General features: G+C 38.5%; 1 protein-coding gene across 2 annotated transcripts in view; it reads right to left on the reverse strand.

Moving 5' to 3' along the window:
- PTPRZ1 (protein tyrosine phosphatase receptor type Z1) overlaps positions 1-27445 on the reverse strand; it is a 380311-nt gene that overhangs the window by 277996 nt on the left and 74870 nt on the right. For both annotated transcript variants that reach the window (XM_053716675.1, XM_053716674.1), the window contains exon 2: positions 23484-23549. In XM_053716675.1, the coding sequence (XP_053572650.1) occupies positions 23484-23549 (66 nt within the window). The remainder of the gene's footprint in view (positions 1-23483; positions 23550-27445) is intronic.

Raw genomic sequence — 27445 nt, forward strand, 5'->3', positions numbered from 1 at the left:
CAGTTTCCTTCACACCTGTATGTTTCAGTGCCTGCCTGCCAGGCACAGTGTCACACCAGTGCAACTCATATCTGGTGTAACAGTAGTGTAGATTTAAAAAAAAACAACACTTTTTTGGCTGTGTTAAATAATAGCAGTCAGATTCCTTCACACGTGTGTGTTTCAGGGCCTGCCTGCCAGGGCACAGTGTCACTCGAGTGCAACTCATATCTGGTGTAACAGTAGTGTAGATTTAAAAAAAAAAACATAATTTATGCTTACCTGATAAATGTATTTCTCTTGTAGTGTGTTCAGTCCACGGGTCATCCATTACTTATGGGATATATTCTCCTTCCCAACAGGAAGTTGCAAGAGGATCACCCAAGCAGAGCTGCTATATAGCTCCTCCCCTCACATGTCATATCCAGTCATTCGACCGAAACAAGACGAGAAAGGAGAAACTATAGGGTGCAGTGGTGACTGGAGCTTTAATTAAAATTTAGAACTGCCTCAAAAAAAGACAGGGCGGGCCGTGGACTGAACACACTACAAGAGAAATAAATTTATCAGGTAAGCATAAATTATGTTTTCTCTTGTTAAGTGTGTTCAGTCCACGGGTCATCCATTACTTATGGGATACCAATACCAAAGCTTAAGTACACGGATGATGGAAGGGACAAGGCAGGAACATTAAACAGAAGGAACCACTGCCTGTAGAACCTTTCTCCCAAAAACAGCCTCCGAAGAAGCAAAAGTGTCAAATTTGTAAAATTTTGAAAAAGTGTGAAGCGAAGACCAAGTTGCAGCCTTGCAAATCTGTTCAACAGAGGCCTAATTCTTAAAGGCCCAGGTGGAAGCCACAGCTCTAGTGGAATGAGCTGTAATTCTTTCAGGAGGCTGCTGTCCAGCAGTCTCATAGGCTAAACGTATTATGCTACGAAGCCAAAAAGAGAGAGAGGTGGACGAAGCCTTTTGACCTCTCCTCTGTCCAGAATAAACGACAAACAGAGAAGAAGTTTGCCGAAAATCTTTAGTTGCCTGTAAAAAGAACTTCAGGGCATGGACTACGTCCAGATTATGCAAAAGACGTTCCTTCTTTGAAGAAGGATTAGGACATAATGATGGAACAACAATCTCTTGATTGATATTCCTGTTAGAAACAACCTTAGGTAAAAACATAGGTTTAGTACGCAGAACTACCTTGTCTGAATGAAAAATCAGAAAAGGAGAATCGCAATGTGAGGCAGATAACTCAGAGACTCTTCGAGCCGAGGAAATAGCCTTCAAAAACAGAACTTTCCAAGATAAAAGCTTAATATCAATGGAATGAAGGGGTTCAAACGGAACACCCTGAAGGACTTTAAGAACTAAGTTTAAGCTCCACGGAGGAGCAACAGTTTTAAACACAGGCTTAATATTAGCCAAAGCCTGACAAAAGGCCTGGACATCTGGATTCTCTGCCAAACGTTTGTGTAAAAGAATAGACAGAGCAGAAATCTGTCCTTTTAAAGAACTAGCGGATAAACCCTTTTCTAAACCCTCTTGTAGAAAAGCCAATATCCTAGGAATCCTAACCTTACTCCATGAGTAACTCTTGGATTCACACCAATATAAATATTTACGCCATATCTTATGGTAAATTTTTCTGGTAACAGGTTTCCGAGCCTGTATTAATGTATCAATAACCGACTCCGAAAAACCACGCTTTGATAGAATCAAGCGTTCAATCTCCATGCAGTCAGCCTCAGAGAAATTAGGCTTGGATGGTTGAAAGGACCCTGAATTAGAAGGTCCTGCCTCAGAGGCAGAGACCATGGTGGACAGGACGACATGTCCACTAGGTCTGCATACCAGGTCCTGCGTGGCCACGCAGGCGCTATCAGAATCACTGATGCTCTCTCCTGTTTGATCCTGGCAATCAGTCGAGGTAGCAACGGAAAAGGTGGAAACACATAAGCCATGTTGAAAACCCAAGGGGCTGCTAGTGCATCTACTAGCACCGCTCCCGGGTCCCTGGACCTGGATCCGTAACAAGGAAGCTTGGCGTTCTGGCGAGATGCCATGAGATCCAGCTCCGGTTCGCCACTACGAAGAATCAGTTGAGCAAATACCTCCGGGTGAAGTTCCCAATTCCCCAGGATGAAAGGTCTGGCGACTTAGAAAGTCCGCCTCCCAGTTCTCCACGCCTGGGATGTAGATCGCTGACAGGTGACAAGAGTGAGACTCTGCCCAGCGAATTATCTTCGAGACTTCCAACATCGCTAGGGAACTCCTGGTTCCCCCTTGATGATTGATGTAAGCCACAGTCGTGATGTTGTCCGACTGAAATCTGATGAACCTCAGTGTTGCTAACTGAGGCCAAGCTAGAAGAGCATTGAATATTGCTCTTAATTCCAGAATGTTTATTGGGAGGAGTTTCTCCTCCTGAGTCCACGATCCCTGAGCCTTCAGGGAGTTCCAGACTGTGCCCCAGCCTAGTAGGCTGGCATCTGTTGTTACAATCGTCCAATCTGGTCTGCGAAAAGTCATTCCTTCGGACAGATGAACCCTTGACAACCACCAGAGAAGAGAGTCTCTGGCCTCCTGGTCCAGATTTAGTAAAGGGGACAGATCTGAGTAATCCCCATTCCACTGACTTAGCATGCATAGTTGCAGCGGTCTGAGATGAAGGCGCGCAAATGGCACTATGTCCATTGCCGCGACCATTAAGCCGATTACTTCCATGCACTGAGCTACTGATGGGCTTAGAATGGAATGAAGGACATGGCAAGCATTTAGGATTTTTGATAATCTGGACTCCGTCAGGTAAATCTTCATCTCTACAGAATCTATAAGAGTCCCTAGGAAGGGAACCCTTGTGAGTGGTAACAGAGAACTCTTTTCCATGTTTACTTTCCACCCATGCGACCTCAGAAATGCTAGAACTATCTCTGTATGAGACTTTGCATTTTGAAAACTTGATGCTTGTATCAGAATGTCGTCTATGCCTCGCGGTCTTAGTACCGCCAGAAGCGAGCCCAGAACCTTTGTAAAAATTCTCGGGGCCGTAGCTAACCCGAAGGGAAGAGCTACAAACTGGTAATGCCTGTCTAGAAAAGCAAACCTTAGGTACCGATAATGATCTTTGTGAATCGGTATGTGAAGGTAGGCATCCTTTAAGTCCACTGTGGTCATATACTGACCCTCTTGGATAATGGGTAGGATGGTTCGAATAGTTTCCATTTTGAACGATGGAACCCTTAGGAACTTGTTTAAGATCTTTAGGTCTAAGATTGGTCTGAACGTTCCCTCTTTTTTGGGAACCACAAACAGATTTGAGTAAAAACCTTGCCCTTGTTCCGTCCGCGGAACTGGGTGGATCACTCCCATTACTAAGAGGTTTTGTACACATCGTAGAAATGCCTCTCTCTTTATTAGGTTTGTTGATAACCTTGACAGATGAAATCTCCCTTGTGGAGGAGAAGTCTTGAAGTCCAGAAGGTATCCCTGAGATATGATCTCCAACGCCCAGGGATCCTGGACATCTCTTGCCCAAGCCTGGGCGAAGAGAGAAAGTCTGCCCCCCACTAGATCCGTTTCCGGATAGGGGGCCCTTTCTTCATGCTGTCTTAGGGGCAGAAGTAGGTTTTCTGGCCTGCTTGCCCTTGTTCCAGGACTGGTTGCCTTTCCAACCCTGTCTGTAACGATTAGCAGTCCCTTCCTGTTTTGGGGCGGAGGAAGTTGATGCTGCTCCTGCCTTGAAATTACGAAAGGCACAACAATTAGACTGTTTGGCCTTTGATTTGGCCCTGTCCTGAGGAAGGGTGTGACCCTTACCTCCAGTAATGTCAGCAATAATATCTTTCAAGCCGGGCCCGAATAAGGTTTGCCCTTTGAAAGGAATATTAAGCAATTTAGATTTAGAAGTTACATCTGCTGAACAGGATTTAAGCCATAGCGCTCTGCGCGCCTGGATGGTGAATCCGGAGTTCTTAGCCGTTAGTTTGGTTAAATGCACAACGGCATCCGAAATAAATGCATTAGCTAGCTTAAGGGCTCTAAGCTTGCTCATAATCTCATCCAATGGTGCTGTGCGAATAGCCTCTTCCAGAGACTCAAACCAGAATGCCGCTGCAGCAGTGACGGGCGCAATGCATGCAAGGGGCTGTAATATAAAACCTTGTTGAACAAACATTTTCTTAAGGTAACCTTCTAATTTTTTATCCATTGGATCTGAGAAAGCACAGCTATCCTCCACCGGGATAGTGGTACGCTTGGCTAAAGTAGAAACTGCTCCCTCCACCTTAGGGACCGTCTGCCATAAGTCTTGTGTGGTGGCGTCTATTGGAAACATTTTTCTAAATATCGGAGGAGGGGAAAAGGGCACACCGGGTCTATCCCACTCCTTGCTAATAATCTCTGTAAGCCTTTTAGGTATAGGAAAAATGTCAGTACAAACCGGCACCGCATAGTATTTATCCAGCCTACATAATTTCTCTGGGATTGCAACCGTGTCGCAATCATTCAGAGCCGCTAACACCTCCCCTAGCAATACACGGAGGTTCTCAAGCTTAAATTTAAAATTAGAAATTTCTGAATCCAGTCTCCCAGGATCAGATCCGTCACCCACAGAATGAAGCTCTCCGTCCTCATGTTCTGCAAATTGTGACGCAGTATCGGACATGGCTCTCGTATCATCGGCGCGCTCTGTCCTTAACCCAGAGCTATCGCGCTTGCCTCGTAACTCAGGCAAATTAGATAATACTTCTTTCATAACATTAGCCATATCATGCAAAGTGATTTGTAAGGGCGTTGATGTACTTGGCGCCACAATCTCACGCAACTCCTGAGCGGGAGGCGAAGGTACTGACACGTGAGGAGAGTTAGGCGGCATAACTTCCCCCTCGTTGTCTGGTGATAATTTCTTTACCGGTAAAGACTGACTTTTATTTAAAGTAACATCAATACAATTGGTACACATATTTCTATTGGGCTCCACATTGGCTTTTAAACATAATGAAACAAGTAGATTCATCTGTATCAGACATGTTTAAACAGACTACCAATGAAGGCTAGCAAGCTTGGAAAAAATCTTTCAATAAATTTACAAGCAATAGAAAAAACGCTGCAGCGCTTTTAAAAACACAAAAAAACTGTCACAGTTGAAATAACAATGAACTAATTCAGTTATAGCCAACAATTGTAACAGTAAATGTATGAATTTAGCAGAGGATTGCACCCACTAGCAAACGGATGATTAACCCCTCAAAACCCAAAAACGGATAATCAATTTAAGATTTAACGCTTTTATCACAGTCAAACACACTGTCACAGGTCTGCTGTGACTGATTACCTCCCTCAAAAATGAATTTTGAAGACCCCTGAGCTCTCTGGAGACGTCCTGGATCAAGGAGGAAGAAGCTTGAAGACTGTGCTAGAATTTTAACTGCGCAACAAGGCACTAAAAAAAAACCCCCTCCCACTCATATTACAACAGTGGGAGACCTGTTACAACAGTTTCTATGCAGAAATAAACGTTAGCCATATGGAAAAAAATTATGCCCAAAAAGATTTATCACCAAAGTACCTCACAAAACGAATAACATGCCAGTAAACGTTTTAAAAACAACTTTCCAGTGTTATGCAAAGTTATCACTAAGCCTGCTACCAGTCGCTTCTACTGCAGTTAAGGCTCATACATTTATTTCAGTATTAACAGTATTTTCTCAGTCAAATTCTAGTCCCTAGAAAATAACTCAACTGCGCATACATTTATCAGCCTGATACCAGTCGCTACTACTGCATTAAAGGCTGTACTTACATCATATGGGTAACAGCAGTGTTTTCTTAGTCAATTCCATTCCTAGAAAATATTATACTGCACATACCTCATTTGCGGGGGACCCCGCATGCTATTCCCTTTTCTGAAGTTACCCCACTCCTCAGAATGTGCAAGAACAGCCAGTGGATCTTAGTTACGTCTGCTAAGATCATAGAAAACGCAGGCAGATTTTCTTCTTCTAAATACTGCCTGAGAGAAAAAACAGCACACTCCGGTGCCATTTTAAAATAATAAACTTTTGATTGAAGAATAATTAAGTAAAAAACTCCTATCTCCTCTCACAACCTCCTTTGTTGAGACTTGCAAGAGAATGACTGGATATGACATGTGAGGGGAGGAGCTATATAGCAGCTCTGCTTGGGTGATCCTCTTGCAACTTCCTGTTGGGAAGGAGAATATATCCCATAAGTAATGGATGACCCGTGGACTGAACACACTTAACAAGAGAAACAACACTTTTTGGACTGTGTTAAATAATAGCAGTCATTTTCCTTCACACATGTGCGTTTCAGTGCCTGCCTGCCTGCCAGGGCACAGTGTCACCCCAGTGCCACTCATATCTGGTGTAACAGTAGTGTAGATTTAATAGCAGTCAGTTTCCTTCACACGTGTGCATTTCAGGGCCTGCCTGCCAGGGCACAGTGTCACCCCACTGGGGTGACACTACCTGATCGATAGAACATCATACCTGATGTTTTAAAGCACTTTATTCCAAACAATTTAGGAATTTTAGGTGATTTATGCCCTTTATGGCTTAAAACCAGACTCTGCATCAACTATGTAATTTTCCATGGGAGTTTTGCCATGGATCCCCCTCCGGCATGCCACAGTCCAGGTGTTAGTCCCCTTGAAACAACTTTTCCATCACTATTGTGGCCAGAAAGAGTCCCTGTGGGTTTAAAAATTTGCCTGCCCATTGAAGTCAATGGAGGTTCGCCCGGTTTGCCGGTTCGCAAACTTTCGGGGAAGTTCGCGTTCGCTGTTCGCAAACCCAAATTTTTAGCTTTGCGACATCACTACTCGGAATGCATTCTATCATCCCTCCTATAACAAAAAATAGGGATTTTTATCCCATACAAATTAGAGGGCCATACATTAACGCTTTTCAAAATAGTGTTGAAATGGACTTAATAAAACTAGTTAGTAATGAAGAAGAAAAAAATCAGCATAAATACAACAACTTATCCCATAAAGAATCAATAGCATTGAAAAAATTGCAACTAAACAAAAACTTAGTGATAAGAAATGCGGATAAGGGAGGAGCCATTGTCCTCATGGAAAAAACTAGCTATTTACTAGAAGCCAAAATACAGCTATCAGATACATCTACCTATCAAAATCTGCCTTTAGACCCTACCTATATTTTTAAAAAAGATCTTGTCAACTTATTGGAAGATGATTTGGCATTGGGCATTTTACAAAGAAAAGAACTTGAACTTTTGGTACCTAAGTCCCCTGTCATTCCCATCTGCCACCACGTTCCCAAGATCCACAAAAATCTGCAAACCCCCTGGTAGGCCCATCGTCTCGTGTATAGGCTCCCTTTTGGAGCCTGTATTCGAGTGGATGGATTCCATTCTCCAGCCTCTTGTCACCCGTCTGTACAGTTACCTTAGAGACTCGAGTCACCTTCTTGAAAATCTTAAAAGAATCTCTTGGAAGGATACATTCAGTTGGGCCATAATAGACATAGAATCTGTTTATTCATGTATCCCACATGGCCAGGGGATCAGGGCCGTCAAGTGGTTTTTAGATAGAGACACCTTATACCAACAGGAAGAGAAGATATTTCTATGTGATTGTTTGGAGTTCCTACTAACCCACAACTACTTCATTTTTGATAAGGAGTTTTATCTCCAACTCTGTGGAATGGCAATGGGGGCAAAGTTTTCCCCCACCTATGCAAATTTGTATGTGGGTTGGTGGGAACTCCAATACATTTTTTCAGATCACAATACATACATTGGTAGAACTATTTTTTATAATAGGTTTATCAATGATATGATATTCATTATGGATAATACTGATCAAAAAGAAAGTTTCTCAATCTCTGATTTTCTTGACTATCTCAACACGAATGAAAATAAGTTGAGATTTACTGGAGAATCTAATTATTCAGTAGTAAACTTTTTGGACCTTACCTTGGAAGGTGTGGTGGATAAAGGCATTATTATATCAAGTACCTATAGAAAACCCACTGCAGGTAACATAATTCTCCATGCTAAGTCAGCCCACCCACCACACCCACCACACCTTCTAAGGTCCATTCCCAAAAGTCAAAATACGAAAAGTCACCAATTGTGACCTAACATACGACAAATTTTCCAATGATCTAAAGAACAGACTTCTTGATAAGAAGATGAAGCTAAGGCCAGTTATATTTCAAAAGTCAAGAAATTGAGAAATCAATTCACAGAAGGATCAGTGGTGTTTAGAACCCCTTATTCGGCTCAGTTTAATGAAGTTGTCAATATTTTAAGAAAACATATTCCATTACTTAAAAATGACCATCTATTGTCAACTTCAATAGATAACTGTAAATTTGTATCCAGAAAACCAGAGACCTTGAGCTCAAAACTTCCCCCAAGCTTGGTTCAAACAACCAAATCCAACAGCACAACATGGCTCCATAGTAACCGTAAGGAAATTTCAAATGCAACAATTTTAATTATAAAGCATGTAAAACAGTGACACTGGGACATTTTTATTTCAGTGTCACACATAAATCATTTGAAATTAACCTATATGCTACTTGCAGAACCAAATGGGTAGTCTATCTACTCACCTGCAAACACTGCCAACAACAGTATGTTGGCCAAACCTCCCGGGAATTCTGTGACAGGGTTAGGGAGCATCTAAGGGATGTAGAGAATTTTAATAAAGACTCAGACATAGCTAAACACTTTAATGGCCTACATCTCACTGGTGTTCCCAGTTTTGGAGTGCAGATCATTGAAGTTGTTCATAGAAGCACCAGGGGGGTGATAGGCATAAATCTTTAACCAAAAGAGAACTTTTTTGGATTCTGAAACTTGACATGAGACAGCCAAAGGGTATCAACCTAGAATGGGACATCTCTTATTTTATAGATTGACCCATACAATTCACTACCCCCTATATATGTTTTGAGCTCTTCTTTAATTACAATAAGAATCTTTGTTCACTTAATTATATTTAACTCACATCAATATACATATTCAATCATGAATACCAAAATTCACTAACATCATCTACCATATAAGTACTCAATGAGATACATAAACATCCTAGGTAGTCTTAACTGTAATTTCTACTATGGATTTGTATTTGACAATTATTCCTTTTTGTGTTTAATTTTTATTGTATATTTAAAGAGCCTGTTAGCAGATGGTTAGACGTCGCTTTAAGTTCTAGCTGACACTTTGAGCACCTATTCTTATGACTAAGCACCACTAGGGGGCGCATAACGCGCCAGGACAGCTATCCTTGTTCACTTGCATATTCATGCATTTTTTTATAGTTTTTCAGTAAAAGGATTTTTTACTCTAATTTTGCCCCTTGAGTGCTCAGATACTTGCCTTCTCTGGAATCTGAGGATATCTACTTAAATCAAAAGTGAAAACATTTTTGGATTGTAGATAAAGGTAGGCCATACACTTTGAGGACTGTGAATAGGGTGTTAGGAGCCTTGTGGGTGTGGTAATTAGAGGGTTTGCATTTGAGTTCCTGGGGGTAAGGGAGTCCAGTTAGAAAGGTGTGGGAGGTACAAGGATAAGGTTAGGTGGCAGCAAATATTCTGCGGGTATCAATGACTTCTCTTAATTTAGCGACACATTGGTATTTAGGTTATATAATTGCCAGTTAAATTAATAAGGCAGCAGATTGTTTAAATTTAATGAAATGAAAAAAGGGGTTACAGGCTTCTTACCAAAAGATTTGTTATGTAGATGGCATGTGAGTTTTGAGATTAGGGAATAACAGTGGTTAAATGTGTTCTTCTCGAAAGCACTAGGATTATAATGGTTTGTAAGCAGGTATTGATAATGATAGTGTGGCCAGAGTGGCAGCATCTATGGCCTTAGTCTAAGTAATTTTGTCAAGAATGTAACAAAGGTCAAAGTTTCCAGTCTGTAGAAATGTACAGTTACCTTTGAAGCTATGGATTCAGCTTCTAATATGAAGAATGCCTTAGAGAATCAGAGGAGTTAAACAGCCATAATACCCAAATGTTTAAACACATGAAAGTGATGCAGTATAGCTGTAAAAAGCTGGCTAGAAAATATCTCCTGAACATCTCTATGTAAAAAAGAAAGATATTTTACCTCAAAAGTTCCTCAGTAACCACCTCCCATTGTAAAGGATTTCTAAGCAGCATTTTAGAGTGTCTGTCCTGGGACAGCTTAGGGGATGAGCCTCGTGCACTCTCATATTATTTCCCTATTCAGCTTACTATGAAATCTCATGAGAGTTAAGTCAAATCTCATGAGATCACAGTAAAAGAGTTCATGACCTCAGCACTGCTGATGCTGATTGGCTGCTGTTCATTTCTTCATTTTTTTTATTTTTTTTACCTGCAGCTGGGAACAGCTGAGTATAACTTTTTACACAGAACTTACTCTGCTGAGCTGAGGAAATTGTGAGGTAAAATATCTTACTTTTTTACATAGAGATGCTCAGGGGATATTTTCCTGTCAACTTTTTACAGTTATACTGCATCAGTTTCAAGTGATTTAGCATATGTGTATTATGCCCCTTTAAGTTATATAATATTGCTAGCAGAGACTCTAAACAATTTGTATGTGATCAAATATTTTTATTTACTTTACCTTTTAGATTTATGTTGTTGAGATTGTAAATAATATACAGTATACCCCTGTAATAGTTAATACATTGCTTTATGAAAGCAATACCTTTATTTTGGCCCTATCTCTTGCTCTATCTCCCTCCTCTCCCTATTTTATGAAGAAATGTGGTAATATAATAACGTTAGTTCATCTTTCTTTTTCTCTCTTTCTTCACTGATTTCCAGATCTTACAAATGAGGTTAAGAAGGAAAAACAGAGGACATGAGAACCACATAATCAAGTTGTCCGTATTAGACATGCAAGACAAATTTTATATGTCTGGATATGAATTGGCTAAAGAAAACCAAAACTACCAGAGAAGCTAAGTCAAGCAGCAGGAAGGTGATTAAACCTCAGCGTACAAGATGTTTCGTCCTGCAGTAGATAATACTAAATGGAAGAAACATCAGCAGGATATCATTTTTTTCATACTACTTGAAGTGTGATTTTCATCTCTGTTTAACTTTTAACTTCTAAAATCAAGTTTCTGACAAAAAAATGTATAAGACTAGAGGGAGGTAATAAAATTAGAGTAGATTTGAATCATGGACATATGATGTTAATGGTGGATTTTTATGGAGCTCTAAATTAACTTAAAGGACCATGATAACCAGATGTTGAAACACTTGAAAGTGGTGCAGCAAAGCTGTAAAAAGCTGACTAGAAAATATATCACCTGAACATCTCTATGTAAAAAAAAATATTTTACCTCAAAATGTCCTAAGTATTCACATCCCATTGTAAAGGACTTTAAGCAGCAAATCAGTATGTCTGTCCCAGGACAGGTAAATGAGTGAACATTGTGCACAATCATGTTATTTCCCTATTCTGTTGTTTTTTTATTTTTTTGTTTTAAAACTGCAGCTGGACAGCAGCTGAAGTATAACTTTTTACACAGGACTTACTCTGGTGAACTGACTAAATTGTGAGGTAAAATATCTTCCTTTTTTACATAGAGATGCTCAGGTGATATTTTCCTATCAGGTTTTTACAGTTATACTGCATCAGTTTCAAGTGATTTAGCATATGAGTATTATGTCCCTTTAAGGGACAGTAAATACCATAAAATGTGTGTCTGACTTGTGCAGACACAGTCATGTTATTTTGCTATTCAATTTAAGGACGTTTACTATGAAATCTCATGAGATTTCACTGAAATCTCATGAGGTCAGAGTAAAGCAAGGCATGGCCTCAGCACTGCTGAGGCTGATTGGCTATTGTTTTTTTATTTTTTATTTATTTTTCCTTGTCAACTTGCAGCTGTACAGCAGCTGAAGAATAACTGTTACCAGAGCACTTACTCTGGTGAGCTGAAGAAATTGTGAGGTAAAAAATCTTCCTTTTTTACACAGAGATGTTCAGGTGATATTTTTATGTCAGCTTTTTACAGTTATGCTGCATCACTTTAAGTGATTTAGCATATGAGTATTATGTCCCTTTACGGAGCCCCCTACATTTTTACATTCTGCACATAAGTTACTACAGGTCTGATACTACTAAATGGAAAAACCTTTTTTTGTGTTGCTGCTCCATTTTAGTAGCATATAAGATGTAGCACAACGTATTCTAAATGGTTTATGTCACACCCAAACAGGACTAGATATCTAGATTTATTTTATATTACCTACATCTTACCATAAAAATGTGATCCATGGTCTAATTGACAATCCTAAGCAGTGTTTCAGTTCTATACATATGGTACTGCTTACCCAGTCTTAGGTATACACTTATTTGTTGTTTTGTGCACCATAAACACTGAATCAATAAATGCCAAACATAAAAATCTGAAGTAATAATCAAACTTGTAAAAAAATAACTGAAAAAAAATACATTTATGAAATCAGTGCTATTTCAGTGCAGAATCAGTAGCAGGTGTGTTTGAATACAATGAGCTGAGCTATTTTATGTTATATAAAAGTTTGTACAAAGCCAATATGTGGGCACCAAATTTTAGCATTTGCAAAATAAACAGTTGTCATGTTTCGATGCTTTGTGTTTTTAGAATTCTATCTCTTTTGTGTGTGCGTCTCAGAAAATCCTAGGCTTAAGCTTGCATATGCAAAGTAACCTTATCCTACACATTTTATTGTGAAACTCCCTGCCATGCACTGTGCTTAAGTAAAATATAATTAGAATGTTCTTTTATTCTTGTACCGCATTACTTTGACAAGTATGGACAAGTCATAAGCATTTCTCTTTGGGAATGTTATATAGTGAAGACTCACTGACTTCATGATTATCTAAGCTGCTTATAATTATTGAATTAATTAATGTTTATTAACAGTTCCTACACAAATGCTTGTATATTTCAAATAGCAATAGGGCGAGATTACATATACGGCGCAGGTTTCAGCACAAGCGCTGCAACCTGCACCCCCCGTAATTTCACCTTGCACATCAGGGTATAACATATAGAGTGACGTCAGTTCATAAAGTGCCGTAAGTCTGATAAACTAGAGATGTCCAGAAATGAGCGTAAATACAAATTTCTGGAGTCGCTAATGACTTACGACACTTTAGAAACTTCCGGAGTCTAAGAAAAATAAAATATATATAAAATCTCCCGTAAAAGTCTAACACGCCTCCCAAAAATAAACCCGAAACATAAAACCCCTATATCCACCATCAAACCCACATCGGAACTAATAAAAATACTAACCCCGAAACCGACAACCCCCTCACAACGCAAAATGCCTAATTAAACTATTAACCCCTATATCCACCATCAAACCCACATCACAAGTAATAATTAAATTATTAACCCCTATATCCACCATCAAACCCACATCACAAGTAATAATTAAACCTTTTAACCTCTAAACCGCCATTAACCCACATCGCAAACTACCTATTACAACTATTAACCCCTAAACCACCATACCCACACAACGCCATGCTAATAAATCTATTACCCCTAAACTGCCAAAGCCACAACACAATTGAATAATTAAATTACTAAGCCCCCTAACCTAACACCCCCTAACCTAACACTACCTAAATTAACCCAAATTACCTAAATTAAAAAATACTAAAGTTACTATTAAAATAAAAAACCTAACATTACTTTGAAAAAAAAAAAACTAAGTTTAAATTAAGCTAAAATTACTGAAAATAAAAAAATCTAATATTATAGAAAATGATAAACAAATGATCAAATATTAAAAAAAAATAAACCTAATGGGCAGCAAAAGAGCTAAATGCCCTTTTAAGGGCAATGCCCATACAAATGCACTTTTCAGCGCAATGGGTAGATAATAGTTTTTTTAGTGTTAGTTTTTTTTATTTTGGGTGGTTTGGTCGGTGGGGGTTTTACTGTTAGGGGGACATTTTTTATTTTTAAACATTATTTTTAATGCGAAAAGCCCTTTTAAGGGCTATTGGTAGTTTACCATTAGATTAGGGGGTGTTTTTATTTTGGGAGGGCTTTTTTATTTTCATAGGGATTAGGTTATTTTTTTAATATTTGATCATTTGTTTTTATTTTCTGTAATATTAGATTTTTTTATTTTCCATAATTTTAGCTTAATTTAAACTTAGTTTTTTTTTTTTTTTTAAAGTAATGTTAGGTTTTTTTATTTTAATAGTTAGTAACTTTAGTATTTTTTAATTTAGGTAATTTGGGTTAATTTAGGGAGTGTTAGGTTAGGGGGTGTTAGGTTAGGGGGCTTAGACATTTAATTATTTATTTACGTTGTGGGCTTTGGTGGTTTAGGGGTTAATAGATTTATTAACATGGCGTTGTGTGGGTATGGTGGTTTAGGGGTTAATAGTTGTAATAGGTAGTTTGCGATGTGGGTTAATGGCGGTTTAGGGGTTAATAGTTTTAATAGGGACTTTGCAATGTGGGTTAATGGCGGTTTAGGGGTTAATAGTTTTAATAGGGACATTAGGTAGTTTGCGATGTTGGGGTTGGCAGATATAGGGGTTAATAATGTAATTATTACTTGCGGTGTGGGTTTGATGGCGGATATAGGGTTTAATATACTTTATTAGAGATTGCGGTTGACAGGTAGCTAGATATTGCGCATGCGTTAGGTGTTAGTTTATATTTTTAGGCAGTTACGGGAGTTACGGTGCTCCCATACTCAGCGCAAGGCTTGCTGCGGCTGCCTTTGTGTGGCGAGGTGAAAATGGAGTAAAATGTCTCAATTTTCACCATGTAAGTCCTTGCGCTGAATATTGGATACCGATTTCCGACGCGGTCCCATGTTAGCTTATGGGAGTAAAAATTGCGGCGGCTTTTGTGGGCAACTCTACATATGTAATGGAGCCCACAGTTTACGGTAAAAAAAAGGAACACTGAGAATGTAATTATGGAATCTTACACATGCTGCTGAAATTTGCTTTTTTAGTTTTTTATTACTGTTTTAGATTGCTGTTTTTTTTTAATAGGGTCTTACAGCTAACAGTGGAACAAAGGAGTTTGTAAGCTAATAGAACTAAACATAACCTTTGGTAATGTCAAGAAAAAAATATTTAAAAGTACATAAAATCAAAATACTTAATTCAAGGAAATTTAAAATATTTTGTTTTTCTCTGCAGAGATATAACTATCAGAGTAAAACCACACTTAACCCGGACCGGGCATTTCAGACAAAAACTTGCCCAAAAGAACAGAGAATTTTTAGCATTTTGCCATCACTCCATTTAAACAGAAATAAAGCCTTTTTTTTATTTATATTTACCTATCAAAGATATATATTTATATATTTTTAGTTGACAACCTGAGGTATTGTTCACTGCCAATTTCAGTCATATTAAAAAAATTGTTAACTTTTTCACAAACTTTTGGGGACTTTGAGTGGGACTAGCACTATATGAATTTTTTGCCTGTTTAGTACTGTAGGCTAGACGAGCACCATAATATATTTTTGTATAGGGAGAATCAAACGCTGTGTCATAAATGTCATGTAAAGTGAGGGAATCACACCCTCTCATAATGAAAATAAGCTTAGCCCAATACTCACAATACTCTTGAGGATTTGCTGTACCCTGTGTCACAGTGCTCAGCCTATGTTGAACAGTCTGGGTATACTGTGCCACTTATACTGCTCTGCCTATTCTGAGGGATCTGGGAAACCAGTGTCACTTACACTGGCCAGCCTATGCTGAAGAGTATGGGTACCCTGTTTCACTTACTCTGGTCAGCCTAAGCTGAGGAGTCTGGGTACCCTCTGTCACATTGGTCAGCATACACTGAGGAGTCTTGGTATCCTGTGTCACTTACACTGGTCAGCCTATGCTGAGGAGTCTGGGTACCCTGTTTCACTTACACTGGTCAGCCTAAGCTGAGGAGTCTGGGTACCCTGTGTCACTTACACTGGTCAGCCTATACTGAGGAGTCTGGGTACCCTGTTTCACTTACACTGGTCAGCCTAAGCTGAGGAGTCTGGGTACCTTGTGTTACTAACACTGGTCAGCGTATACTGAGAAGTCTGGGTAACCAGTGTTACTTGCACTGGACAGCCTATGCTGAGGAGTCTTTGTACCCTGTGCCACTAACACTGGTCAGCCTAAGTGGAGGAGTTTGGGTACCCTGTGTCACTTACACTGGTCAGCCTATGCTGAGGAGTCTTGGTACCTTGTGTCACTTACACTGGTCAGCCTAAGCTGAGGAGTCTGGGTACCCTGTTTCACTTACACTGGTCAGCCTATACTGAGGAGTCTGGGTACCCTGTGTCACTAACACTGATCAGCGTATACTGAGGAGTCTGGGTACCCTGTGCCACTTACACTGGTCAGCCTAAGCTGAGGAGTCTGGGTACCCTCTGTCACTTACACTGGTCAGCCTATGCTGAGTAGTCTGGGTACCCTGTTTCACTTACACTGGTCAGCCTATACTGAGGAGTCTGGGTACCCTGTGTCACTAACACTGGTCAGCGTATACTGAGGAGTCTTGGTATCCTGTGTCACTTACACTGGTCAACCTAAGCTGAGGAGTCTGGGTGCTCTGTGACATTTACACTGGTCAGCCTATACTGAGGAGTCTTGGTATCCTGTGTCACTTACACTGGTCAGCCAAAGCTGAGGAGTCTGGGTACCCTGTGTCACTTACACTGGTCAGCCTATGCTGAGTAGTCTGGGTACCCTGTTTCACTTACACTGGTCAGCCTACGCTGAGGAGTCTTGGTACCCTGTGTCACTAACACTAGTCAGCCTAAGTGGAGGAGTTTGGGTACCCTGTGTCACTTACACTGATCAGCCTTTACTGAGGAGTCTTGGTATCCTGTGTCACTTACACTGGTCAGCCTATGCGGAGGAGTCTGGGTATCCTGTCCCACCAATACGGCGCCACCTATGCTGAGAAGTCTGGGTACCCTGTGTCACTTACACTGGTCAGCCAATGTTAAACAGACTGTAAAGTTTGTCTCATTTTATCATGGTGTTAGGCGCATTCACCAGCAGCATTATACTACAATATGTTTTGTTGCATAAGATGATCAAAATGTTGATGTTTAAATCCATTGCAAACATGTTTTGGCTTAGTGTCCCTTTAAGTACGGAGTTTAAACTAAATAAATGAAGAAAAGGAAACTTGTTTTATTTAAAGCAATTAAACCGACATGTCCAAGGATCATCTAACAGACAACATTTTATTTCTTTTTTGTTACAGCAAAAACATCAATATAGGATTCACTTTTTGGAAAACACAAATTTGAAACATATCTCAAAGTGTGAACTGATTTGCATGTTCAGTCACATTACAGGAAGTGATGTCACATGAAGTGAAGAAAGATTGGACTTTAAGGCAAGCATAAACCATTTCTATTCATTTAATTTCCAGAACTTTAAATATTAGTACATAAATGCAGTGTGACAGCATGTAGTTAACAAATAGGGGCCTGGTATTCAAAACCTCACCGAATCGGAAAGAAATCACTCAAAATCTTTGCGTTTTTTTTTAGACCAGACTTGTATTGTAATGTAGTAGTCTCTGTTTCAGGGGGAGTAGATCAGACCGGGCTGAGGATGCAATTAAATATACTTTCTAGGACTGGGGGGATGTATCAGGTTAGTGAGACTGACAGAGACTGTGGGAGGAGCTCAGTCCAGGGTAGAGGCTGCAGGCAAGTTTGGAATCAATAAAATATATTACTGAGAATATGGGAGGAGCCAAAGGCAGGTTAGGGAAGCAGCTATTTTAAAGCAGTAAGTAATTAGACCCCGATGATCAAAAATGCTATAAGGCGGCAAAATATTCCAAGGGATCCGCCGTTATGTTGAGCGAGTGAGTCAAAATTTCCCAAGCTGCTGACATAGCGGTATCGCTGAGAGGCATTTACTATACATGCCATTGGTACCTATCCTATTAACCCCTAAACTGCCACATACCAGCCGCAAGTACTATCCTATAAACCCCTTAGCCGCTACATACCCACTGCAAGTACTATCCTTTTAACCCCTATATCACCACATACCCACCGCAAGTACCTAACGTATCAACCCCTATACTGCCACATACCCACTGCAATTAACCTATACTATTAACCTAAACCGCCACAACCCCCAACACAATCTAACCCTACTCTACCTAACACCTAGCCCCCCTCTAAACTAAACCACTTAAGTTACATAGAAAAAAATAACTGTTACAAGAAAATAAAAAAATCTAAGTTACAAAAAATTATAAAATAGAATATCCAACATAAAAAAAACAGCATTATACCTAACACTGATCTATATGCCCCATAAAATAAAATAACACCCAGAACAGAAAAAAAACAATAAACCCTAACACTAAAATAAATTACAATAGCCCTTAAAGGGGCCTTCTGTAGGGCATTGCCCTAAAGATAAATCAGCACTTTTTCAATAAAAAATATTACAAAAACCCCCTCTACAATACATGTAACCCCCACCCCCCAAAAATATAATAAAATCTACCTAAAAAAACCTATACTAAAAAATAAAATGAAAAATAAAAAAGCCTATTTTCAAAAATAAAAAAAACACCCCAAAAAAGCCCTAACTAACCCCAAAGGTTGTACTCATGGATTGAAAATCCAGCTCCTCTTGATCCAACGTTGGGCCCTCTTCATCCCGTTTCCTGGCACCAGGGGCCCATCTTTGTAGCAGCGGAGGTGGATTTCTGCATCCTTTTCTGCTGCCTCCGCTCTGCATCTTCTTTTCTTTGGCTCACTTCTTAGAGCCTTGCTCTTCATGCGGTCATCGTCACACACTGAATTTCCCGAAGCTCGGAACCCCTTTATATAGGGGTGCCACTTCATCACTATTGGCTGTTATTAAATCATTGAATCCCTATTGGCTGATTTTAATCAGCCAATAACAAGAAAGTTTTTAAATTCTAATTATCATTTTCTATTGGCGACTTGATCCCCTGCAACCTGCTCGATCGGCACTAGTTTTAAGATGCGCCAGACTGGGGCTCAATTCCGGTCTGGCACTGAGTTCCAGGAGCACGGCTCGGCCACCGGTATTTTAGCGCATCTTTTTGACACATCATTTAATATTTATAGTTGAAATGGGGAGGTTTACTGCGAGGCAGATGAGGCCAGTAAGGTAGTTTCTCATAGGTTTTTTGATGTTTTGAATATTGGGGCTTCAGTGTTTGTCTGTTGTTACTGGTCTGCTGGCAAATCAAACCACCATGTGATTTAAACTCATCATAGGGTCATTGAGTGACAACCCAAAAAAATCATGTGCCACACGTTCAGACCATGTGCGTTGGCAGGACTGATTAGACCTTATTAACTGAGAAGCTCGACCTCCAACCTCTGCAGTCTGGAAATCTGTTACTTACAAGCTACAGACTGATGTGTTGGTGTGAGGGCAGCATCGGAGCTAGTCAACTTAAATATTTCTCACCTTCTACATGTCCCACGCTAAATAGCGCCATTAAAAAAAAATCAACCATTAAAAAAAAAAACCTTTCATTTCTTCCTCAGTGTGTACCTTTAAAAGCTGTGTGCCCTCTTTTGGAAAGAGGTGTGCGCACCCACAAGTGAACACCTTAGAGGGAACAGTGTGATGCTATACTGTCAGCATTAGACTGGCATTTATGTTACTATAAAATAATTTAAAAATAATAATACAAATTACAAGAAACTCTATTTTAACTCCAGTTTATAACAATCCAAAAAATGTGGGAACACCCAAGTTTGATGAATACTTACCCAAGGCACTATATCAGGTAGGATGAATATTGATATTTGGTTAGGTAGGTATGCATAAGTAGGTATGAAACATTGGAGTTGTTTATTAAAGGGACAGTCTAGGCCAAAATAAACTTTCATGATTCAGATAGAGCATGTAATTTTAAACAATTTTCCAATTTACTTTTATCACCAATTTTGCTTTGTTCTCTTGGTATTCTTAGTTGAAAGCTTAACCTAGGAGGTTCATATGCTAATTTCTTAGACCTTGAAGCCCACCTCTTTCAGATTGCATTTTAAAAGTTTTTCACCACTAGAGGGTGTTAGTTCACATATTTCATATAGATAACACTGTGCTCGTGCACGTGAAGTTTTTAACCTTTTAACAGAGGTTAAAAGTATATTATTATAATTGTGTTGGTTATGCAAAACTGGGAAATGGGTAATAAAGGGATTATCTATCTTTTAAAACAATACAAATTCTGGTGTAGACTGTCCATTTAAGGTAACAATATGAGATTGTGCTGTATAGCCCCAGTATATTGTTTAATAATCTTTGCAAAATTTAGTAAAGCTAAAATTGGCTCCTCTATAATTTAAAGTCCCAACACTGAGAACCACCTTATTCTGCCCAGGAGGTATATAACATATAAATGGGTAGAGCAACCTGCAACCAGACTGCTGCCAGTACCCAAGACGGCCCCCAATAAGGCAGAGGGGGAGGATTAGAGAGCTGTTTGGGGGGGATCAGGGAGGTTGGGGGCTAAGGGGGGATTCTACACAGCAGCATATGTAAATATGCTAAAAAAGAAAAAAAATTCAAAGATACCTTTTATTTTAGTACTGGCAGACTTTCTGCCAGTACTTAAGATGGCGGGGACAATTGTGGGGTGGGGGAGGGAAGGGAGCTGTTTGGGAGGGATCAGGGGGTGTGATGTGTCAGGTGGGAGGCTGATCTCTACACTAAAGCTAAAATTAACCCTCCCTACATACTACCTAATTAACCCCTTCACTGCTAGCCATAATACACGTATGATGCACAGCGGCATTTAGCGGCCTTCTAATTACCAAAAAGCAACGCCAAATCCATATATGTCTGCTATTTCTGAACAAAGGGGATCCCAGAGAAGCATTTACAACCTTTTGTGCCATAATTGCACAAGCTGTTTGTAAATAATTTCAGTGAGAAACCTAAAGTTTGTGAAAATGTGAACAATTTTTTTTATTTGATTGCTTTTGGCGGTAAAATGGTGGCATGAAATATACCAAAATGGGCCTAGATCAATACTTTGGGTTGTCTACTACACTACACTAAAGCTAAAATTAACCCTACAAACTCCCTACAAGCTCCCTAATTAACCCCTTCACTGCTGGGCATAATACACATTTGGTGCGCAGCGGCATTTAGCGGCCTTCTTATTACCAAAAAGCAATGGCAAAGCCATATATGTCTGCTATTTCTCAAGAAAGGGGATCCCAGAGAAGACAAGCTGTTTGTAAATAATTTCAGTGAGAAACCTAAAATTGTGAAAAATGTAACTTTTTTTTTTTATTTGATCGCATTTGGCGGTGAAATGGTGGCATGAAATATACCAAAATGGGCCTAGATCAATACTTTGGGTTGTCTACTACACTACACTAAAGCTAAAATTAACCCTAGAAGCTCCCTACATGCTCCCTAATAAACCCCTTCACTGCTGGGCATAATACACGTGTGGTGCGCAGTGTCATTTAGCGGCCTTCTAATTACCAAAAAGCAAAGCCAAAGCCATATATGTCTACTATTTATGAACAAAGGGGATCCCAGAGAAGCATTTACAACCATTTATGCCATAATTGCATAAGTTATTTGTAAATAATTTCAGTGAGAAACCTAAAGTTTGTGAAAAAATTTGTGAAAAAGTGAACAATTTTTTTTATTTGATCTCATTTGCTGGAGAAATGGTGGCATGAAATATACCAAAAGGGGCCGAGATCAATACTTTGGGATGTCTTCTAAAAATAAATATATATATATATATATATATATATATATATATATATATATATATATATATATATATATATATATATGTCAAGGGATATTCAGGGATTCCTGAAAGATAATTTTGAAAAAAAGTGGTTTGGAAATAGCAAAGTGCTACTTGTATTTATTGCCCTATAACTTGCAAAAAACATGTAAACATTGGGTATTTCTAAATTAAGGACAAAATTTAGAAACTATTTAGCATGGGTGTTTTTTGGTGGTTGTAGATGTGTAACAGATTTTGGGGGACAAAATTAGAAAAAGTGTGTTTTTTCCATTTTTTCCTCATATTTTGTATTTTTTATAGCAAATTATAAGATATGATGAAAATAATGGTATCTTTATAAAGTCCATTTAATGGCGAGAAAAACGGTATATAATATGTGTGGGTATAGTAAATGAGTAAGAGGAAAATAACAGCTAAACACAAACACCGCAAAAATGTAAAAATAGCCTTGGTCCCAAACGGACAGAAAATGCAAAAGTGCTGTGGTCATTAAGGGGTTAAGGACCATAATAAATAGATTAGAAGTAGTTAATGGGAAGATTGGGTGCTCAGGATTTTCAGTTTCAGACTGGGTATCTTCCTATGATATAGACAACATACTTCTGTCCACACTCATTTGTAACACACAATCTTTCATACTTAAAGGGATACTAAAACCATTTTTTTTTTATTTCATGATACAGATAAAGCATGCAATTTTAAGCAACATTTTAATTTACTCCTATTATCAAATTTTCTTCGTTCTCTTGCTATTTTTATTTGAAAAGCAAGGATGTAAAGCTTAGGAGTCTGCCCATTTTTGTTTTTTTAATTAAAGATAGAAAGTTAACGAAGAATTGATAATATGAGTAAATTAGCAATTTGCTTAAAATTGCATGCTCTGAATCATTAAAGAAAAAAATTGGGTTTAGTATCCCTTTAATATAGTATGTGCCCTATTCTACATCTCTTCTCTCTATGTTTAGCTTCCTTCCTAAATTTTAGAGATACGTGGTGCTTATTCCCATTAAAGGGGCATTAAACCCAACACTTTTCTTGTTTCTAATATAGCATACATCTTCAAACAACTTTACAACTTACTTTAATGCACTACTGGGAGCTAGCTGAACACACTGGTAACCCAATGACAAAAGACGTATATGTGCATCTACCAATCAGCAACCATCTACTAAGCTTACCTAGGTATATTTTCCAACAAAGGATACCAAAAGAATAAAGAAAATTAGATAACAGAAGTAAATTGGAAAGTTTTTAAAATTGTATGTTCTATACGAATCATGAAAAAAAGTGTGTTTCATGTCACTTTAATTAACATGTGAACCGCAGACCACAGACCTAGTATAAAAGAGTACCACCAGCACCCCTGTAGAATGGCTTGTGATACAGTAGACATTAGCCACAGTGAGAGGAAGGGATTTTCGTGCTGATCTTTAGGATTGATACTAAACATGAGGTCAAGAGGGGCAAAGGAAAGCATGTGCCTTGATTAGTGTAGGCTTTGTAGATAAGTGTCTTTAAGCTGCCTAAGCATCATGGGAAATGTAGTTCTTAAACATCTGGAGATCCACGATTGCTGACCCCTGGGTAGGCTATGAAGTCTGTCAGTGCAGACAGTGAAACACATGGGTGACTGTGCAGTCATGTATCTTAAAATACAACAAACCAAGCAAAGGTTGCCATGTAATAACCATGTATAATTAAATGCCATACATACCTGTGTAGGACCAATCAATATCTTCAGTAATTTTTCGCTGCTGTCTATAGTATCCAAAAACCAAACCTGCGAAAAAGAATAAAGTAACATTAGAAAAATAAAGCATAATATAAAAATACAATGACTCTAATCCTATATCCTATTACTAATGAAGTTGAATAGGCCAGGTCAGTAAACTTAAAATAATCTTGCTGATGTGAATTAATTTCTCTGTATAATTAGTAAGATTTAGAATGGTATCCAGTGGGCATAACGTCATCCATAAATGTGTAAAATGTTACCTAAGACATGATAAAAAACAAAAATACCAAAATAATAGTCAACATAAATGTGCACCATCATGAAATATAGAAAAATAATATAATCTATAGGGGAAGGACGTTGCATACATCTGGCATGCTACCTGCACATAATGCAATATCATGGCTTATTAAGGGGATATGTAATGCCATAAAATGACTTTCATATGGAGCATTTATAATTCCCAAAACAGGCAAATAGGTTAATAAACAGCGGAAACATATTTATAGAATTAAAGTAACACAGACAAATGATTTAAAATAAGTATTTAGCAACTGCAATATATTAATGATCACAAGTCTGCTAGGTAAGCACCCCAGGCAGGATGGATCTCTTTGCATTGCAGTTTGCAAAAGGCAATAAATGGAGATTTAATCCAAATTTCAGCCTTCAGTGCTTTATTAAATATAATTTATAAAGACTTTTATCATCAAAGCGATATGTTTTATTATGCTTATATGTTGCTTTTCCTACTGTCTCCTGTACAAATAGAATCTTCTCATTTTGCCGTACAGTTTACAATAACTATCTGGTGTTAAAAAAAGGCTATCAAATGTCTTCCTGTTTCTCAGTTTATTTCATATATTGCCTCTTTTTTACAAAAGGCAAAGGCACCTGAGAGAGAAATACACAACTCACAGTAATTTATATCTATGATTGCGCATGCCAATGACATAGGATTTATTGAGGCAGGCTTCACATGTCTTTTTTCTTTCTCTAGGGGGTGATCCTTCCATTAAAATCTGTGCTGTGTTAGTTGGTGAAGTTGTGCTGCATTTTTTATCAGTAAAAAATTACTTTTACACAAATTGTATTAAATGTAGGCCAATGTGGTCTTGTTACTGGGGTATCAAGGCTAACAACTGTCGATTGGATAGTGAAATCCCAATTGTTTTGTAGTATATTTTCTGCTGAGGACCAAAGATATGTGGTAGTGTGCATTATTATCAGAATTGCAAGACAAAGAATGAAATAAACTGGCAAAAATAAATAATCAAAATACAATGCTTTTTTTTTTTAAATACATAACTAATCATTTTATATTATAATCTCAGTGTGTATTGTGTCCCTTTATGGAGTTTTTAGGAATACTTTCAGTAAAAGATCCTGGTTAGACAGCTGGTGATACAGATTTGAGGAGAAGACATTGCATTGCTTGTGTTAAAAAAAAAAATGCCCACCCCCCCTCAATTATACCCCTTTTCTTTGATAATAGACAGTTTTGAACTATAAAAGACTTACATTTCTAGGGGAACATTTACCTCTAATACTTTAACTAACAAAAAAAATAAAAAAAATACACATGTTAAAGGGACATTATACACTCTTATATAGATTGTTTGAAAGTAAAAACTACCATCCTCACTGCCAACAAAAAAATAATAAAGTTGTTTTTACAGAGACCTGTGGGAACAGATGTAGAGGCGTCACATAAAGCAATATCGTCTGTGCAGAGGATTAACACAGGACAAGGACAAGTCCAGGCAGATGGGTACTCACATAGAGAGCGGCACTTGGATGGTGCCTAACAATGCAGGCCGGGACCTCAAAAAGTCGCCGGACAGACTACCACACCAACTAGGCCAATCATGTGTGGATCGATCTCCAATCAGGATACAGGAGCCCCAAAGCGTCCTACGCTACCACAGCGTACAGCGGTGCAGCCCACAAGGTGTAACAGACCGGGTACTCCACCTCCGAAGTTAGGCAAGTGTCATGATAGGAGAAATAACAATGCATATAGCAAGTACAATAATAGGTGTCAAAATGTATTTAAAACACAATTAAAAACAGCAACGCATTTCTCGACTGTATAGGTCGTTTCATCAGGCTGTAACTAACAGAAAAGTACTTGCTCTACTTAAAAAACCTTTAGCCAATCACGAGGCAACATGGATACACACTCCTCTCATGGTTCCAGTGTGAGTGTGATCACACCCACCTGGTGACGATTAGGGATACTCTCAAACCAGTTTGGTTCAGATGGATGTGCATTCATATAGCCAACGTAAATGGAAAAGTACACATTGTAAATATCCATAAATTCAGAAATCCCATTAAAAATTAATAATATAGCTTAAATCTAAGAAAGAGGCACATATGCGTAATCACAGTATTATGAATGGTAGCTCATAATGTGAACCTCCGGTGACATTCACATGGTTATATACATAAATAAAACCATAAATGGTACACATAACCTAATCTCTACACATGACATAAAAAAGTATACAAAAAATATATATATTAAAAAAGATCTTAAAAAAGACAACCAGCATTTAACATTAATCAGCAAAGAATATTTACGATAAATGTATAGTATAAACATCAATAATGAAAACATCATATTGGACAAAAAAAAAAAAAGAACTTTCTTTAGAGAAAATATATCACAGTCAAAAATGTGACAATGTAGGCATGACACTTCCATAATCGACTAAGAGCTCCGATAAGCACATAATTATGTATATTATGATGAGGTAATGTCTAATGACATGTCGGGATAATTAGCTCAAAAACACACAAAAAGCCCCCCAAAAAAACCCCATTGAACGGGACCACATACACAGTGGAGAAATGAACAAAGTCTCAAAGGTGTAAAATGGGTTAAATGACCCATTATAATAAAAATATACACATATGTGACCCAGACCCTGAACACAGTGTAAAGTGGTACCCACAACTATGTCTATAATATATGGACGGCTTCAGGGCACCGAGGGGACCTTTCAGCTTAACCAGGTAGTGAAATGGAATCTAGTGGACAGTGCAATATCAGATAATGTAATGTCCTAATATTAAATAACCCAAGCAAAATGCATCAGTGGACCTAACCAGTACATTAATACACAGATTAAGCAAAACACCATCATATGGATGGACAAGAGACCATCAGACAATTTAACGGGGACAAGAGTCAGGCAAAGGGAAACCCACCAGGCACACATAAAATATACCAAAATTAATGGAAGGCTGCCAGATCTATACTCAAGTTAAGACCAGCAGGATATAAACTCTTTAAAACGTGGATCCAGTAGGTCTCCCTTTGCCTGAGTCTAAAAAATCAATTATAAAGATGAGATTTGGGAATATGTTCGATGGGAACTACAGAAAAGCATTTGGTGTGACCATTGTGTTTGTTATTACAGTGTCTTGATACACTGTGAAATTTACAGTTATTTTTCATATTGCGTTGATGTTCGGTCCATCTAATGCTATGCCATCTACAAGTACGGCCTACATACTGTATCCCACAGATGCAGGAGAGGAGATAAACTACATAATTGGAAGCACAAGATATGTGGCCAATTATTGAATATATCTGTTTGGTAACATTAGACTGGAATGTCTGTTGTTTATTCACAATGTGGTCACACATCTTGCATCTACTCACTCTGCATCTATGGGTGCCATGGAGAGGAACCCTCTTCACAGTGTTCTTAGATAGAACAATGTTCTTATGTTTCACTATTTTGCTAGGAGCCAAAATAGTTTTTAAATTGGGGGCCCTCTTGAACACTACACTGGGTTTATTAGCTATCAGATTACCCAAAATTGGTTTCCACTACTACCCGTGGAAACGGAATGTCCCTAACGGCCAGTTTAAATGGGTATGCTGCAACTGTAGCACTCTCTTAGACTATGAGACTCAAAGTTTAATT

The sequence above is a fragment of the Bombina bombina genome, chromosome 6 (assembly GCF_027579735.1).
Source record: "Bombina bombina isolate aBomBom1 chromosome 6, aBomBom1.pri, whole genome shotgun sequence".
In the NCBI taxonomy this organism is placed as follows: domain Eukaryota; kingdom Metazoa; phylum Chordata; class Amphibia; order Anura; family Bombinatoridae; genus Bombina; species Bombina bombina.